At 45.5% G+C, this 16,451-nt stretch overlaps 1 protein-coding gene across 6 annotated transcripts in view; it reads right to left on the bottom strand.

The window, feature by feature from the left end:
* Positions 1 to 16,451, bottom strand: part of SOX5 (SRY-box transcription factor 5) — a gene marked incomplete at both ends in the record, with an annotated part of 351,905 nt that overhangs the window by 15,031 nt on the left and 320,423 nt on the right. For 5 of the 6 annotated variants that reach the window (XM_080914286.1, XM_080914283.1, XM_080914281.1 and 2 more), the window contains one exon: positions 9,589 to 9,734. The exons of the other annotated variant lie outside the window; for it this stretch is intronic. In XM_080914286.1, the coding sequence (XP_080770412.1) occupies positions 9,589 to 9,734 (146 nt within the window). The remainder of the gene's footprint in view (positions 1 to 9,588; positions 9,735 to 16,451) is intronic. 6 annotated transcript variants of the gene reach the window in all.

Below are 16,451 nucleotides of genomic sequence, written 5' to 3'. Positions count from 1 at the left end.
GACGCTAGAGTGTGTGTAGCCAGACTAGTGTTTCAGGGCCTTCCTCGTGTATTTCAGTAAGAGCTGGAATATAGGAAAGCTGAGGTGAAGGGGGTGATGGCTTGGACTCAGCTTACCTTCCTCATTCTATCCTGGTTGTCAGTGCTGGGAATGAGTAAAGGCCTTGAAGAAGCCAGAGAGGGAAGAGACAGCAGTGGGTGCCTTACATGCTGTAAGAGACTTTCTGTTTTAGGCGAACCAAGACATGTTCTTGGGGAGGCACAGAAATTCAGTGCTATGTGGCCCACAGAACACTGACCAAAGGTTATATTAACTGTCAGGTAAAAGACACAGAGACTTACCTAACGGATGGAGCTGTGTCCACTGAATGCCACAGAGTATGGGCCAAGTGACTACCTGCACATCAGAGATGCCAAGGGGGCATCCAGGATCATGTGTCAGGTTGGGCTGGGGCTGTTTTCCTGTCTTTGAATCCTGAAAGCCTATTTCTTTTCATCGCCAACCTGGCTAAACTCCTATGGCAAAAGTAAAGTCCTTTGAACAAGCATATACATTTGTACAGTTTTCTGTTCATACTTTCTCAAAAGCTACTCTGTAATATACTTCAACCTTATAGGCAGGCACTCCATACAGACAGGGATGTTGGATGGATACATAGTTTCTAAGTTTTATAATCATTGTTACAGATTCAAGGAATAGGTTACAAGCAAAACAAATAATGGTTATTCAGATCTATTCTGTGAGGACACTTACGGACTTGGGCACTTCATAAGAATCACAGTTGGATACCCAGGTCTAACAAGACTCATTTATTCTTCCACACAAAGTCCACTGCCAGAGAGAGGGAAGCACCATGGTGATCTGGGTGTGCCACTCACGGAAAAGTCGTTCTGAGGATTAGGTCAAATATAAACAACTCGCAGGGACGTTGAACAGGAACAGTGCCACTCAGAACCTCAGCCTTGCTCACTCACCGCCCTGGAGTCTGTGTGGCGGATGGGATGTGGGGAAGAACAGAGGCAGCAGAGACAAGACTGAGATCCTAGACGTCAAGCATCGGTGTCCACAGCCAGTCAGGGCACAATGACTAAGAGGAGGTCTGCTGTTCTGTCACCCTGGAGGCACACGCGCTGCTCACCACCACTATCCAGAAGAACTAGTGGGAGCCATACTGGTGGCCAACAAGGAGAAGTACTAGACGTCAGGATGTGTACAGGACATCTGGGGGGATGTGCTGGGGGTGCACATGGAGTTAGAAGGCTGTGCAATGATTGTTTGATACACAATGGTGGTCCAGTCACTGCCGTACAGAAGCCTACTGGGTTTTTCTCTTTAATTTTTCCTTTTGTGTGGAAGGAAGCTGTGCCGCTGTCAGCATTCTTATAAATGTGACCTGAGTGGCTGGCACTTGCTTTAGTTGGATAAACTGTTCTCCAAGGTCCTGGGGGCTGGTCCAGAAATGCTAGATCTGACCAACGGAAATAGGCACACTATGGTCACACCTTACTTTTCAATTATGCGTGGTAGTTTTGGGTGACGAAAGATTGGAATATACACTTAAAACCGTCATTTTAATGCACAGCAAAAACTTCATAATTTATCAGAATATCTGGGTCTGCAGTGTAAGTAAGACTGGGTATACTCTTGCTGGTGTTATGACACTCATTCCCTAGGAGAGAGGCTAGTAAGGGTGAAGGGAAGAGCTAAGAAGGGAGAGAGGCCAGGAGAAACAAAGATGGCTCCCTCCGGGGTACCTGCTAACTTCGAAGACGCTGGCATATTATGTTCTTTTAATGATTTAAGCTTTAAGGACCTCTGCTCAGACAAGCATGGCCCCAACACAGGGTCACCTAAAGTCCTTGATGGTTCATTGGAGAAAAGATATTACATTAAAACTCAGTGTCAAAAGATGGAAGCCCCCAAACTGATCTACCATCAGAATTCTTTCAGGCTTCTTTTTTTTTTTTTTTTTTTCTTTTAAAGACAGTGTATGAAAATACCTCAAATGTGAAGGCACAAAACACAAAGGGGTGGCCATTAGCCATTACTGTTCCAATGCCTTGTGGGTATAAGCAAAGGCTTAGTAAGAGAGGGAGGGGCTTGGGCTGTGAAGATCTTATGGGGATAGTTTGCTATAATTGCTAATGTGTCAAGGTTTTCCTTATAGTTTTACTTCACATTGGCAACACCCTCTTTCAAAGGTCCACAGAAAATGTATCTACTACGCACGTGGGTGTTTCTCTTTATCCACATCTTCCCGTGAAAGCAGCTTAAGGAAGAATGCAATTGGGAGGAGGATGAGGAAGCCGATGGGAAGAGGAGACTACTCCTGATAGATTAGGTTGTGGAGGCAGCAACAAAAGCCAGTCTCTACTCACACAAACTTTAGGGAATCCACATCGGAGAAGTCCCTTGGTATAGACAGGGTTGACAGTTTGGGACAGATTCCTTTCCTCTGTGTCTTGCTTCCCACACTCTTATGGTACCTACAATGTTCCCTACATACTGTTGCCAGGAAAGTGGTGCTAAGCATTTGCTCATCCCCTAAAACAAAGACAGTTTCAATCACCAGGATGCAGGGTGGGAGTTCCTCTGAAAAACCCGGTGTGGCGCACCCTCAGAGCCTTATTTTATTGGGCCATTCTGCCCTAACCTTTCTAACCAGAATGATGTAAAGAACACAAGACTCTCTGTTTGAAAACATGCACAGCTTTTCTAGGCTTGGAAATTAAGCCATAAAAAGTTTACTGAAAAAAAAAAAACCCTTTAAAAAGCTCCTTAAAAACTCACACCATAATTGCTCCCCACAGAGCGTGGGCACTTGCTAGCTGCATGTAGTGGCACAGTGACAAATGTATCAAAACGAAGTGCAGGCTATACTAAGAGAAAGAAAAAGTCTTCCACTGGCCATCTGTGAAATAAGGCATGTGGCCATTAAATGCAGAGGCTGTAAATATACACAAACTCCATGAAGCAAATGGCAAAAAAGAGGACCAAACTTCAAACTCAAACAAATCAAAATGTTTAATGCATAGTTAGCACTGCTGGAGGAAACGGCACTGATCTTTGCAGTCTGTAAACTCGGCGTGTATTTCAATTAAATACCCCGGAAAGGAGAGAGAGGGAGAGAGAGAAATGAAAAGATGCAGAAGAAAACCGTCTGGAACAAAAGGTTGCGGATGCTCTGCGCTCCATTTCCAGAGACAAACAGTCACGGTACCTGGCATCAGCCTGTCAGGAGTGTCGGTCGGAGTTGAAAAGCTGACATGCACAAGGGATGGCTGATGATGACATAATCCCAATTGGCTGGTTTTTTTTCGGGGGGAGGGGTCCTGGTCTTTTGAAAATTGGCTGTTCTGCACTGATAATACTCACTGGAGGGTTTCTTCTTTGCTCCCGTCCCATTAAGAAGGGTTCTCTGGCTGAGACATTGAGAATATGAAGGGTTTTCTCTTCTTCCAAGGAAAAACAAAAGAGGAACCTGAGACTCAGGTGGTGGTGCACATACAGAAGTCTGGGCAGGTTCATTAATGACCATGTGCCCAAGTGGCAGGTCCCTACCCAGGCTGTGCACATTTGCAGGGGACAGAGACTCCCATCAGGAAAAAAAAGTGAATATGACTTACACATGCCTTTTAATGAAAGTCACCAAGTCATTAAATGCAAATGTAACGACTAGTGTAACACAGATGCCCTTTCACACAGAGTTGCTGTTTGTGTTAAGTCTGTTATTTCACCTGGTTTGTAGGCAAACTCTAAACACAGGATCGCAAAGACGAGGCTCATCTCTCTTTCCTCTCTCTCCTGCTATCTCTATCTCGCATGCACACACACCACATGCGTGCTTTCTGTCTGTCACCAACACACACACACACACACACACACACACACACACACACACGGCTAATGAAACCCCCTGACTTACAGATACAGGCTCAGAAGACTCTCCCTTTCTCCCTCCTCCGCAGGGCTTACCAGCCATGCCTACCTCCTTTACAAAGCTGTTCTCCAACAATTGACAAATGCAGTCCTAGTCTGGCCTCTCTGACTCATTTTCACTCACAGCAATATTTACAACAGCCGACTAGAGACCATTAATTGAAGCATCTTCCACGGAATGGGGGCCCCTGAGCTCCTTCCTGCTCACTCTTTCAGAGGACAGCCCCCAGCTCCGAGTCTCACAGGCTCCTTATCTCTGGGAAGGAGCGAGTATCAGATAACTCTGCTAGATGCGCTGCTGCGTCAGTTTCTAAAGCGCTGCATTCATCAGACGGATGGCGAGGCATCCGTGAGGAATGACGGATGTAAAACTATCACTGGGATGCCATGGGATACGCTTACTGCCACTTGTAACCGATGCTCTTAAGCCACACGCTTTTTTAATTTTTTCATTATTAAACGTCTGCATTAAGTCTACATTGGTCACCGTCATTTCTGGCTTGTTGTTCTGTTGAGGGGAGAAGAAATGGCTTGGCCACAGTGGAAAAGCAGCTCGTGAGAGGAGAGACTCTGAGTACCACCATAACAATGTTAACCTGTTTGCGGATTACCCCGTGTCTTCTTGGTGGTGCGTCTTAGGAATCTGACTCCTGCTGCTCTCCAGTGGGTTGTTATTTCAGACAAGTACAGCGCTGCTCTCTGTGCAAAGTGGCCAAGGACATTGCTCGAACCTCAGAGGGTCCTCCTAGCAACCATTTGCATTATAGACTTGCTCCCAGCACGTCTACATGTTGCTGGTATTGGGAGTGTAGACCGTTACCAGTTTTGTAAATAAATCCTCGGATTTAATAAATGTATGCATTTTTTACTTCCTTTCCTTATTTTACATGCTTTACACAGAACACGAAGGACAGAAGTCTGCCTTAATGGGGATGGAAGGAGCGGGGATTCCAACCTATCATCAAGTGATGTTTCGCTGTGTTTTCATTTACTGGCTTTTTTGTAAGCCAAGGGTGGCTATATGGCCAGGGTGTGCAGTGCTGGCAGGGCCCAGCCTGGTAGAGGCAGCATCTGAGATGCCAGGGGCATTTGTGTGACATCGCCGGGTTGCCTTTTCCTATCTAATACCTACTTGACAGTTCTTTTTACTCTACTGAGATCACCTTTGATTTCAAAGTGCCCCTTGATCTTGGGAGGAAGATATTATCTAATTCCATTATAGAGAAGAATTTGTGGTCACCGTAAAGCAGCAGGCTTGTCCCTGGCCAGGAGTCTCCTTACGTTCATATGACCCACCTCTAGCCAACAGGATGTGTGTGGAAGCTAGCAAGCAGATAGAGGACCATGTGAGTGCAGAATGGGTTTATCACAGAGAAAATACACCCATCCCCAGTGAAGGTACACTGTCTTATGACCCAAAGGGAAAAATATTAGAGTCACAGAGATTTCACCCCAGAGGTTGTGAAGCTGATAAACAAAGGATGAGCAAACCATGCATGTGAACATTTTTATCTGCCAGCGATTAAACACCCTTTGTTTATGTCCCTGCACTTAGATTTCCTCTTGTTTATTGATAAGCATGTTCCAAACAGACATGACAGCGTGGGGTTCACTATTCCCAGGAAAACCACATTTGGAAAGACAGACATGATACGGTGACCTCTGGTCAGCTTTTCCTCTCAGGTGTGTGCTGAGGTTTCTGTTGTGGTCACATTGCCTGGTGGGAAGAGCACAGCCTGGCTCTTTGGATCTACAGTACGCACAGAAATTGCCAAGTCCAGACCGTGAGCTTCCTGTCCACTTGCATGTGTGGTGCAGACAGTGTGCCCTGTGTGTTAAGGAAGCAGAGCTTCAGAACCCCCTGTTTCTTCCTACCTGAGATGCCTCCCTTTCCACCCTTGACACTGAGGTTTATGCTACAGTGTCATCTGTAGCAGAGATCTGTGGCAGGAGATAACATTATTTGAATATACAATCAGTCTATAATTAACCGGAGATGACAATTATAAATAACACTGTGTCCCAGAGTTTCCAAGAAACCTGACACACACACACACACACACACACACACATACAGAGTTCTTGGGTATGTTGAAACACTTCCAAGAAAAGTAAAGAAGCGAAAAAAAATTTTAGAAGTCTTCAATTAAAATGTGTTTCAGTAAAAACGACTTTCATGATGTGTTGTGGTACATATCACCCGACAGACATTCGTCCCTGTCTTCACACCTCTAATTGTTTTTGCTGGCCAATTACAACTACGTAGAATCAAGACCTTCTGCTTGGGACAGCCAAGCTTTTCATACGTGAAGAGGAGTCACCATGTACAAGGTTACTGGACCCGAGGGAACAGATCTCCAGCACAGAGTTTTATGTTTCTTGATCTTGAGAAGAGCCATCTAACATCTCTGCGGATCCATGTGTGGCATGGGGGAGGAACATTGTCCTGATTGTTCTTTACAGTCCCTTCTACTCTTTCCTTAGATCTTTCATACTTCTGCCTTATCTTAGTCTTCTATTTATCACAGACTGTGTGCGTGTGTGTGCATGTGTGATCTCCCCAGCCCAGGGGACAGTTACTTAAGGTAGCAAATAGCATTCTTTGGGAACTTCAGATGGCCTGGGGAAACGTTAGCAAAAATTGTGTAGGCACATTATCCCACGTTCTACGGATGCCTTTCTTCAAGAACCACAGTGGGAGATCTCAAGCTAACCACTGAGCTCATGGGAACTGAACAGGATGAGGCTGCATCATTACAAGGACCTAAGAGACAGTAAAGGACTGGGGAAAGGCGAACGAGGTACCGGGTGCTGTTTCCTCATGAAGCACAAGTGCTCAGCCTTGTCTTCACAGATGAATAACTGATAGGACATGCTAAGTTACCTGGGTTCTGGACTCATGCACAATCATATGCAATTAACACTCTGTTAATTTTATCTAAACTGCTGAGAGATTACACATTTCCTGGTTCAGAACCAAGCCCCCTACCCACAGGATAGTCCATATACACTGAAGGTATGAATATTGATTAATCACTTATTCAAAGATGCAAACTTGACATTATCATCATCTTCCCATAGGTTAAAGAGACACAGATCAATCCGTGCCGAGCTGACAGCCAGGCTTGTCCGACAGGCAAAGGCAGCCAGAGAGCGGGACTTTACCTGCTGCCAAACACGGCAGCATACTCGGGGTTCTGCAAGGTTGTTCAGTTCCATAAGGAAGCTGAGTCATAGCCCCTGGCATTCTCCTCTTGTACAAAGGATGTGTCACAGTGTCACGTTAGACAGAAAGGCTAGGATTCCATAACTTAACATTTCTACTTCAAAACAAATAAAAGCCTAAGTTCAAGACTGAACTGAAGGTACAGAGAGATGGTTTATCCTTGCAGGAAACCCAGGATAGGTTCTCAGAACCCAAGTTAGATGGTCTACAACTTCCTGGAGCTCCAGCTCCAGGGCTCTGTGGGTACCTGAACACACATGCTCATTCATACAGACAGACACACACACACACACACACACACACACACACCATACAGACACAGATACACACACACACACACACACACACACACACATACACACACATACACCTGCCTAATGATACATTTTTTTAAAAATCTAAAATAGTAAAAACATTAAAAAAGGTTTTGCAGCCAGTCAGTAATGACCCTGAAGTTGCTGCTGGTGACTCAGCTGGCCAATGACATTGGTGGTGGTGACAGTGACTCAGCTGGCCGACAGGAATCGGCAGGTGATTACTTCAAAAGTAGATTTTTCAAAACTAATGTTACAGGTCTTCCGAGGGGTGGGGGGAGAGAATCTGAAGGTGTGTCTCCTCACAAAGACAAGGCCATGCCTGTCAGTAAGGCAGGAGGCGCTGACCAGAGAGGCAGATGCTCCTGGGTGTGGATGTGGACGAGAGGCCCCCTTGCTGTGGGTAAAGAACCTGGAAGGGACTGAGTACCGGCAGCTGCACTGCTGTTACTTAATCAGAGGACTATGGAGTCGCCGGGGCCAGCGCAGGCGCACGGAGAGCAACAGCTGATCCGCATTAGCGAAGATTAACTCGCTTTGCTGCGGTGGAGGGCCCGGGATTATTTTCTGTACTCCTGTTGCCTTGCAAGCCGTCAGCACAATTATTGCCCTCCGATGTGAATGACTGATCTGTAACCACAGCTAAACAGCTTGCTACTAAGGGGCTTCGGGAACTTCATGAAGATGGATTTCCATACCATCAAAGTGCTTTTAATGGGCTCCAGCCACAAGGCCTATTTTGCAAGTATATAGAATTCGGGATGAAGGCTTCCTGTCCAAAAGGATTTGGTTGGTTGTCACTTGACAATTCCCAGCCAGCAAAAGGGAGGGGACTTGGGGGGAGATAGGTAGAGATGTCTCTTCTTTGGAGGATTAGAAGCAAGGTGATGGTGAGGAGGGGGAGGGTTACAGATGTTCACAGAATGCAACCAACGGCTGCATCCACAGCTGAACTCAAAGCGCTTAACAAATAGTGGTAATTTAGCTATGCTTGCGAGGAATAGCTCCCGTCACTTTGCGTTAGCATCTGGCCGAGTGTTAAACTCATTTCTACGCAGGGAGCAAGGAAAGGGTTTCTCGCTGGAGCGTTCTTTCAAGAATGTTTAAATATTTGGATATAAATCCCCTTCTGCTTGCTATCATTCCTTCTTAGGGCTGCCACCGTGTTTCTTTCTGCTGTCCCTTCTAGTCCTGACATCTCACTTAGGCTACAAGAGTCCTCAATGCTGCTGGCCTGGGGGCTGTAACCGCTGGCAAGGGTCACGGCCCGACTTCACCTGTTTTAAACCCAGGCTGTGTTCCCACCTAATTCCATTTCAAACATGGCAACTCAGAGAACTGCCCACAGGAGTAAGCTGTTCATCCACAGAAGTTTCTGTGGGGCTTCAGAGTGCCTTGAGAGGACAGATATGTAAACCATTGATAATTTGATCAGGGCCCCCACCCCTCACCTACGGCATCAGAGGAATGATGAGAAGTCAGTCACCATTCCACATTTCCATTCGGATACTACATAAAGAAATCCACCACTCCAAGGATGCTTCAGACATACTTTTTTCCTAAGCAAAACAAAGCTTACATGCAAATATTGAGGCACGAAGCCATCGTGGCTCTGGCTGTTGGTCCAGGAGCTCTGCTGGCTTTGGGTAGAATACAGAAGGTCAAAGCCTATTTTGTGTCACGATGAAGTCAAACTTTCCAAGTCTGCAGTCCCTAACACTTGACAGTGGCAACATTATGGCAGGCTTAGGAGCCGGGGTATCATCCAAGCTTAGGCTGACTAAAGAAGATTCGGTGTTTTTCAAATCCAGCTGATCCACAAATATGAGTTAAGCATCTCTGGAAGGCAAAACTTTCCCTTGCATGCAGCATTTCAAATGACACTTTGTTTCAATGCAGGAAAAAAATGGCTGTGTTCATCCCCGGTGAGGTTTGGGAATTCAGTGTTCTAATGCTTGGATGGGCCCCTTGGAGCTAGCTCCCTGTTGGTGGGGGAGGGAGAAAGGAGGGGCCGCCATTCTGAAGACAGCAAGAGGAAAGGATCAGAGGAAGGAGAGCAGCCCAGTGCTCAGAGACACTCAGACAGAGCGAGTCACTGTCCCCACTAACCTTTTCTGTCCGGCAGTTGCTGAGACCTATGCTGTTCACTATGGCCACCTTCCCATCCAGGGCTTGCTGCTCTCGCCTGAGCTGCTCCTTCATCTGGCGAGCTTCTTGGATTGCCTTGGTGACAGCATCGTGGTCATTTAAATAACCTGGGAATGAGACACAAGAGATGTAGCAAGTGCATGAGAGAGGGAGAGGCTGGTTTTTGGCATGACCATTATTTGTTTGGGTGTGCAGGCAGCAGTGGCCGCTAGCACCTGAGAGTTCCCGATGTCTTCCTGGAACTCACATAGAATGAATGAATGAGCAAGCGTTCAGTGGGTGATTCAGTTGGTTCACCCAGTCATGTATGAAAACACCATAAAATACCCGCAGTAAAATGACATGCTTAGACCATGTCTGGTTGCTTCTACATGCTCACAAATTTCAAATAAAATTCTAAGATTTTAAGTCAATGCCTGAATATGTTTTAAAGATCAAATTTGATTTGAATTACGCATGCATGCATTTGTGTGTGTGTGTGTGTGTGTGTGTGTGTGTGTGTGTGTATCTCATATCTCTATATTAGTACAGTGTCCACATAGGCCAAGAGAGGTCCTTGGATTTCATGCTATTGGAGTCATGGGCAGCTGTGAACCATGTAACATGGGCTATTGGGAACCAAACTTGGCTTTTAACCATTGAGCCATCTTTTCAACCCCAAGACCAGAGTATTCCAAAGTTTAAAAATACAAACTGTGGAGGTCCAATCCATTGTCCTCTAAGATCAACGTGTTGTTAACAGCAACTGCAATTCCCAAGACTCTCAGAAAATTCAGGTCAGACTGTGTGGCTAGTGTGGTCAGGCCCGGGGCAGGTGGAATAAGTCATTACTGGCCGACCGGAAGACACACTTTCCCCTTTAAATCCACTTGCTGTGCACATGATCTACAGGTGACAGTGGTCTCCTGTGGATCGAAACTCTGAAGCATGAGGACACTTCAGGCACAGAATATGACCATGGACCTGCAGGTGGTAAGGCCTCTGTTAACTTGGTCTCGATGGCCGGCTTGGGTCTAAAGCTCCCGAGCCCAGGCTTAGTCAAGGTCTCTGCCAAAGTAGTCACAGAGGGCACCGAGGGAGGGAGCTAAGGTGACATTAAGTTGATCTCAACCGAACTTCTTTGCTCTGTACAGAGCATTATTTTAGGGTAGAAGAGAACTGAGGGAAAAAAAGAAAACAGTGCATTTTGAAGCTATTTAAGGAATGGCTAATACTCTGTTGCTTACTCCCTATCTTTTAACTGGGGCATAAAATGGCCTAAGATGAATCTGTAATATGAAATTACCCAGAAAAAGGACTTGTTTGTGACATGAGGCTAAATCTAACCAGATCCATTGGTGAGCTGTGACAGATGGAGGGACTGTGAGACAGAAGGCAGGCACTAATCACACATAAAATGACCGGCTTGCCTCAACATGTTCCACGAATTCCAGCAAACTTTACACCCTAATCCATTTTTAGAACAAAAAACATCTGGGCCATAAATCCTCTAATCTGCCAAAACACGCTATTAAATCCCACGATTTGTTGAAAAACACTAAGATTAAAGAAAGGAAATATAAAATGGCTAGCTGCCTTGCTTCGAAAGTGCTATTAATACTCTTTCTTTGTGTTGTTATGAATGTTCTGGTACTAAAGAGCCTTGTCTAATCATGTCAGATTACACACCCTCATTACATAGCTCTTCTGTCTGACCTGCTGATTGCCAAAAAACTCATCAAATATTTTCTTGCTGCTTAAACATTTTACCCAGAGTGCTGAAGAGAGACCTCCAGAATGGGTTCTGGTGAGGAACCAGTGAGTGTGGGACTTTAGTGGTCTCCGCTTTTCTTGTCATAGGCTAACCCTGGTCCTGTCATCTTCTTGGGTCTATAAGTCTGTTCCAGATGAGGTCATACTAGGGGAAGGGACCTTGAGGGTGATTACTGTACCTTTCAGAAACAGTCTCTGGAACTGATCCAAAGAACGAACTGATGCTTCAAATATATATGTTTACACTGAGCTCTGCTAGGGGTGGATATATGTTGTCAAAATTCAACCTGCTTTCAACGCCTCTCTCCTCAGCACCCTGAACAATCCTCTCAATGTGTTATTCCCCAGTGCATCCTGACCTGCTGCACTCTGGGTGGAAATCCAGTTCTTCTGTGATAAGCTTGAGTGGTCTTGTTTAGCCAGTCCTCAGAAGACCAGCCTGCTTGTCCTAGCCCCTGACCCCTGTCTCTACTCGACCTGGCGATGTGTGCTTTGTATACTCTATTTAGTCTCTCTATGGTCTGTTTAGCTTCCCCAGAACACAAATATATTTGAAACGGTTTAGCACATGGTGTTGAATAAAAGCATGAATTCTGTAAGCGTTTTGCAGACTGCCAAGATAGCGCTATGTAGGAAAACACTTAATATGGATAGACGGGGAATATAAATCGTGGCAGAGGTGAGGAGCTGGACGTGCGTGCAGCAAAGGCCACTTCGGCGTAGGGAGGGTCGGGTACTGCCTCAGAAATAAACATTGCTGTTAGAGACCCCCGTGTTTCAGTAGCAGCAGCGCCGTGTTAGATTCTAAAATTGGTGTCTGGTCTGCTAACTCTGAAAGCTGCGCCATATGTTACAGAGCGACCATGGCAAGGGTTTGTTCCCTCTGTCTATCCGGTGTCATCTTATCATGCTCAGTTAATGTCTTTCTTCCCCTGCTGGCTCCCCACATACATACATACATACATACATACATACATACATACATACATATATATATGAAAATTTTATACGTCTGTATGTCTGTGTGTGTGCACACTAACTGTGAGTAATACAACGTGTGACCTCCCCTACCTCACTCCTCATCCTCCCTCCGGACTTCATTTCTGTCTCCTGCTTCATTGATGACTATAGCCTTCTTTCTAGTTATCAAATATGTCAAAGTTCTAGACTCTTCTTGCTCCCCATTTATGGGTTCCTATATTTACACAGTCTCACACTTGCTTCAACTTTCAGTGTGGGGTTGCCTCCTCCCTCCAAACAAGCAGATCAAGTTTTTCCTCAAACTTTATTTTTAAATCTCTTGAGTCCAGCTTGTTCCTCGCTGGGGTCTCTCCCATCCTGTCTTCTCTCTGGGTGGAGGTGACTGTCCTGATGCCTCCCAGGGACTCTCGGTTCCCTTTCCTGCACAGTGACCTCCCAGGGTATCCTGACAGTGTGACCTTCCCATCCACTTGTTGGGACATAAGGCCCTCATTCATCTCCGGCTTCCCTTCCCCTCCTCTCCATGTTTTTGCCCTGGAAAGTTTCCTTACCTGATCCTTAAATTTTGGTTCAACCCCCCAATCAATAAGGGGAAAAATGAGATCGACACTAGACAGGCCTGAAGCAACACTTTAGCTCTGTCCCACCAGTCCTTCAGGTTGTCTTGCTTTTGCTTCTGGTTGCTTCACTGCTTAAATGTGGGCGACACAACGTGAGCCAAGGATGTCAGGAACCACTGAGTGAATACGGTCTCCAGGCAAAGTCAACGTCCCACGACAGCATTTGCGGCCATCTTGTTTACAAAGCGGCCAGGGGGAGCGAGTGGAACGGGCAGGCTGGGTTCTGAGAGATCTAGGTTTCTGTTTATGGGGACTGTGATGACAGACAAGTTGTGACAATCACTCTGGTTTCCATGCTCCTCGGCTGTCAAATGCCCCCCTGTGTGGATGGCCGCTAAGTGAAGATACGCCTGGAAGGCAGAGGCCATGCTTGTGAGAAGGTACTTTATCCCAGTGATGTCCTAACCTCCTTCTGTCTCCTGTTTCATGGCACTCTCAGGGCAAGACTTTGTTCATGACAGTGGGGACCGTGAATGGTTGGCACAGAGTCATGTGTAGGGGATAAGAGACGTTACTCAGGAGGACAGGGCTCACCTGGCGCATGTAGACCCCAGTGCTCAGCAGGTTAATAAGCAAACAGAAGTTCAGTCCGACCTGAGGATGTCTGCTAGAGTTCAAAACGACACCTTAAAATTGGCCTGTTGATAAGTGATCTTCTGTTACTGTTCGTTTTGTTTTCTGTGTTTTACTCTTATTGTTTACATGTTTAGGCAGTGGTTACATGTATAAATGGGATCTGAAGAGAGCATACATGTACAGAAGTTTAATGAACTACTACGGGGAAAATCTGAGGGCTAACAGCGGTATGCTTCTAGCTAATATTTCAAAGGAGGTAAGCAGTGTTTTGCCCTCACTGCCAGAAATACCTTGAACATGTTTTCCCTCCTCCTCTGCTTCTTCTTCCTTTCTCTGTTTATATCTTTGTCTCTCTGTTTCTGTCTGTCTTTCATCTGTGTGCAAGTAAGTGTGCAGACATGTTGGGGGGCTCATATATGGTGTGTGTGTTGGGAGGGTCTGTCATGTGTGGGCTGTCTGTGTTGTATGTTTGGGGTGTCTGTGCTGTGTGTGTAAGGCTGTGTGAGGGTGAACATGTGGGTGAAAGCCACAGCTCTATTTCAAGGGTCATTCTTCTGATGCCGTCTACCTTCTGTTAGACACAATTTCTCTTGGGCGTGGTGCATGTTACAAGGCGAAGCTGTTGTTATTTTCCAGTGTGGGTTCTAGCCCTTGAATACAGGTCTCTGTGTTTACAAATTAGGCACCTTACTGACTGGGACATATCTCTGGCCCACAGCCTGTAGTTTTAAATATTTCTCTAGGAATTGAGAGGCTATCCTATATACTACATATACCAAAAACAAAACCAAAGAAACACCTATGTATATATACCTGCACATACATGTACATGTATATGTATACGCTTCCCATTCAACTTCTCTATCCACATGCCCCGTGAGTCCCTGAAATGCAGCCTGTGTATCTCAGAACTCAGCATCTTCCTTCTGCCTCAGACTGTGCTTTCTACATTCCATAGACCTTCCCAGTGTTCTGTCCTAGACCTTGGATGTCATCATCTGAGATTAGAGTCCTCACCTGACCTGGGGAATAGTCAAGCCTCATTGCTGAGCTTTCTTTTCTCAGCTCTTATGTTTGCGTATCCATGGCCCATGGCCCCTGCCTTCCGTAAAGACATCCTGTCATCCCTTAGGCCCATCTCAAACTTCATTACTAGTTTGCTATCTTCATAGTTTTATTCCCAGTGTCTGATTTTACCATGCTTCCAGACAAAGTGTTTGGATGTGAAAAGCCTCTGCTTCTTGGTAGCTTTGTGATTAAAGTAGCATTTCATGAAATGATGCTCTGTCATTGTTTGTTAAAAAATAAAGGATGCTCAAAGTAACTGAACTAGAGACTATGTCTTCGGAGTTTCGGCTATGGCCAGGCGCCTTGAGAATCTCCAAGAGACCATGCCAACCTTCAGCCTTGCCTACACACATAACTTTCAGAACTTTTTAATGTGTTCCCGAAATCATCATTCTGGGATAAGCCCCAGGAGCTTGAACAGGGCCTAAAAGCCTCTTCATGTTGTCAGCTGTTTGATCTTCCCACGCCTCTGTGACTGTTTCTCACAAGGTCCTGTTTGAGTTGCAAAGGGACATTGCCTCAGTCCAAAGACTTTCCCGATTCCCATCTCCATAAACTCATTTGCTGGAATGTTCTCCCATTCTGCTGTGTTTAGGAATTGCTTCTGTCTGTAAGGACCTCTCTGACAGCCCAGACACGCTCCAGGCAAGTTCTGTGAAGCCTGCTTATCTACTTCTGTGAAGCCATGTAAACACTTCGCTCTTCACACAACCCTGAGTTCTCCTAAGCATGTTGTCTCAGCCTGTCTGCTCGTGTACTACGTGAGGGCATTTAAAAATATTTTATTCTATTTTCAATTCTGTCTGCCTCTGTCTGTCTGTTTGTCTATCTGTCTCTCTCCCTCTCTCTCTCTCTCTCTCTCTCTCTCTCTCTCTCTCTCTGTGTGTGTGTGTGTGTGTGTCCATCCAGGTATCCTTAAAAAGCAGAAGAGGAAGAGGGCATTGGTTTTCCTAGAGCTGGACTTACAGACAGTTGTGAATCTCCTGATGCCGTTCCTAGGAACAGAACTCTGTCCTGCAAGAGCAGCAAATGCTCATAATCACGAAGCCATGTTTTTACCCCTAAGGGTATGTTTTTCTTGTTGTTGGTGGTTGGTTGGCTTTTTGTGGGGGGGGGGGTGTTGTTTGTTTTAGTTTAAATCTTTCATTTTGTTGTCCATCACAAGACTATTTCGAAGGAACATGTGTATTTCTATAAGCTCCTGTTTTCATATAACTAACAAGTTCATTTCAGTGAAAAGCATCACTCCATGGCCCAGAACTGTTAAAAGGTCACGGAGCTGGCAGACAAATCAAACCAAAACAGAGGCTCACTTATTATGTATACACTTTGACTGTTTAAAATTACATGTATTTAGTGCATATGTGTATATTACCCGCACATGCTTGACTATCACAGTACATGGGTTGGGGGAAGAAGAAAATGGGAGTCAGGTCTCTCCTCCCATAAAGTCCAGGAATTAAACTCAGGTCTTCAGGATTAGGAAAAATCCCTTTTTACCAGCTCATCCATTTCACTGGCCCTATAAAATGTGTAGTTTCACATAAAAAGTGTGTGTGTCACACAATTTTCCACCAAATTTTCTGAATTTCGGATCCGTTATGAAATATCATCGCCCGAATGTATAACGTCCATTTCTTCATCTGAGAATGAATTAGATTATAAACATAATGACAGTTTGTAAACTGGGAGGTGCCTTGGGAAGCTAAATGGTTTGCAGCTGTGGTAGGATTGCATCCCTCACTTGGACTCTGATGCCAACAGGCAGAGCTGCCTCGTCCTGTCTCTTGGGAACGTTCTCCCCATTAAAGATGTAACATACTATCC

Source organism: Micromys minutus (assembly GCF_963924665.1).
Source record: "Micromys minutus genome assembly, chromosome: 3".
In the NCBI taxonomy this organism is placed as follows: Eukaryota; Metazoa; Chordata; class Mammalia; order Rodentia; family Muridae; genus Micromys; species Micromys minutus.
This window is presented reverse-complemented; position numbering and strand designations above follow the sequence as displayed.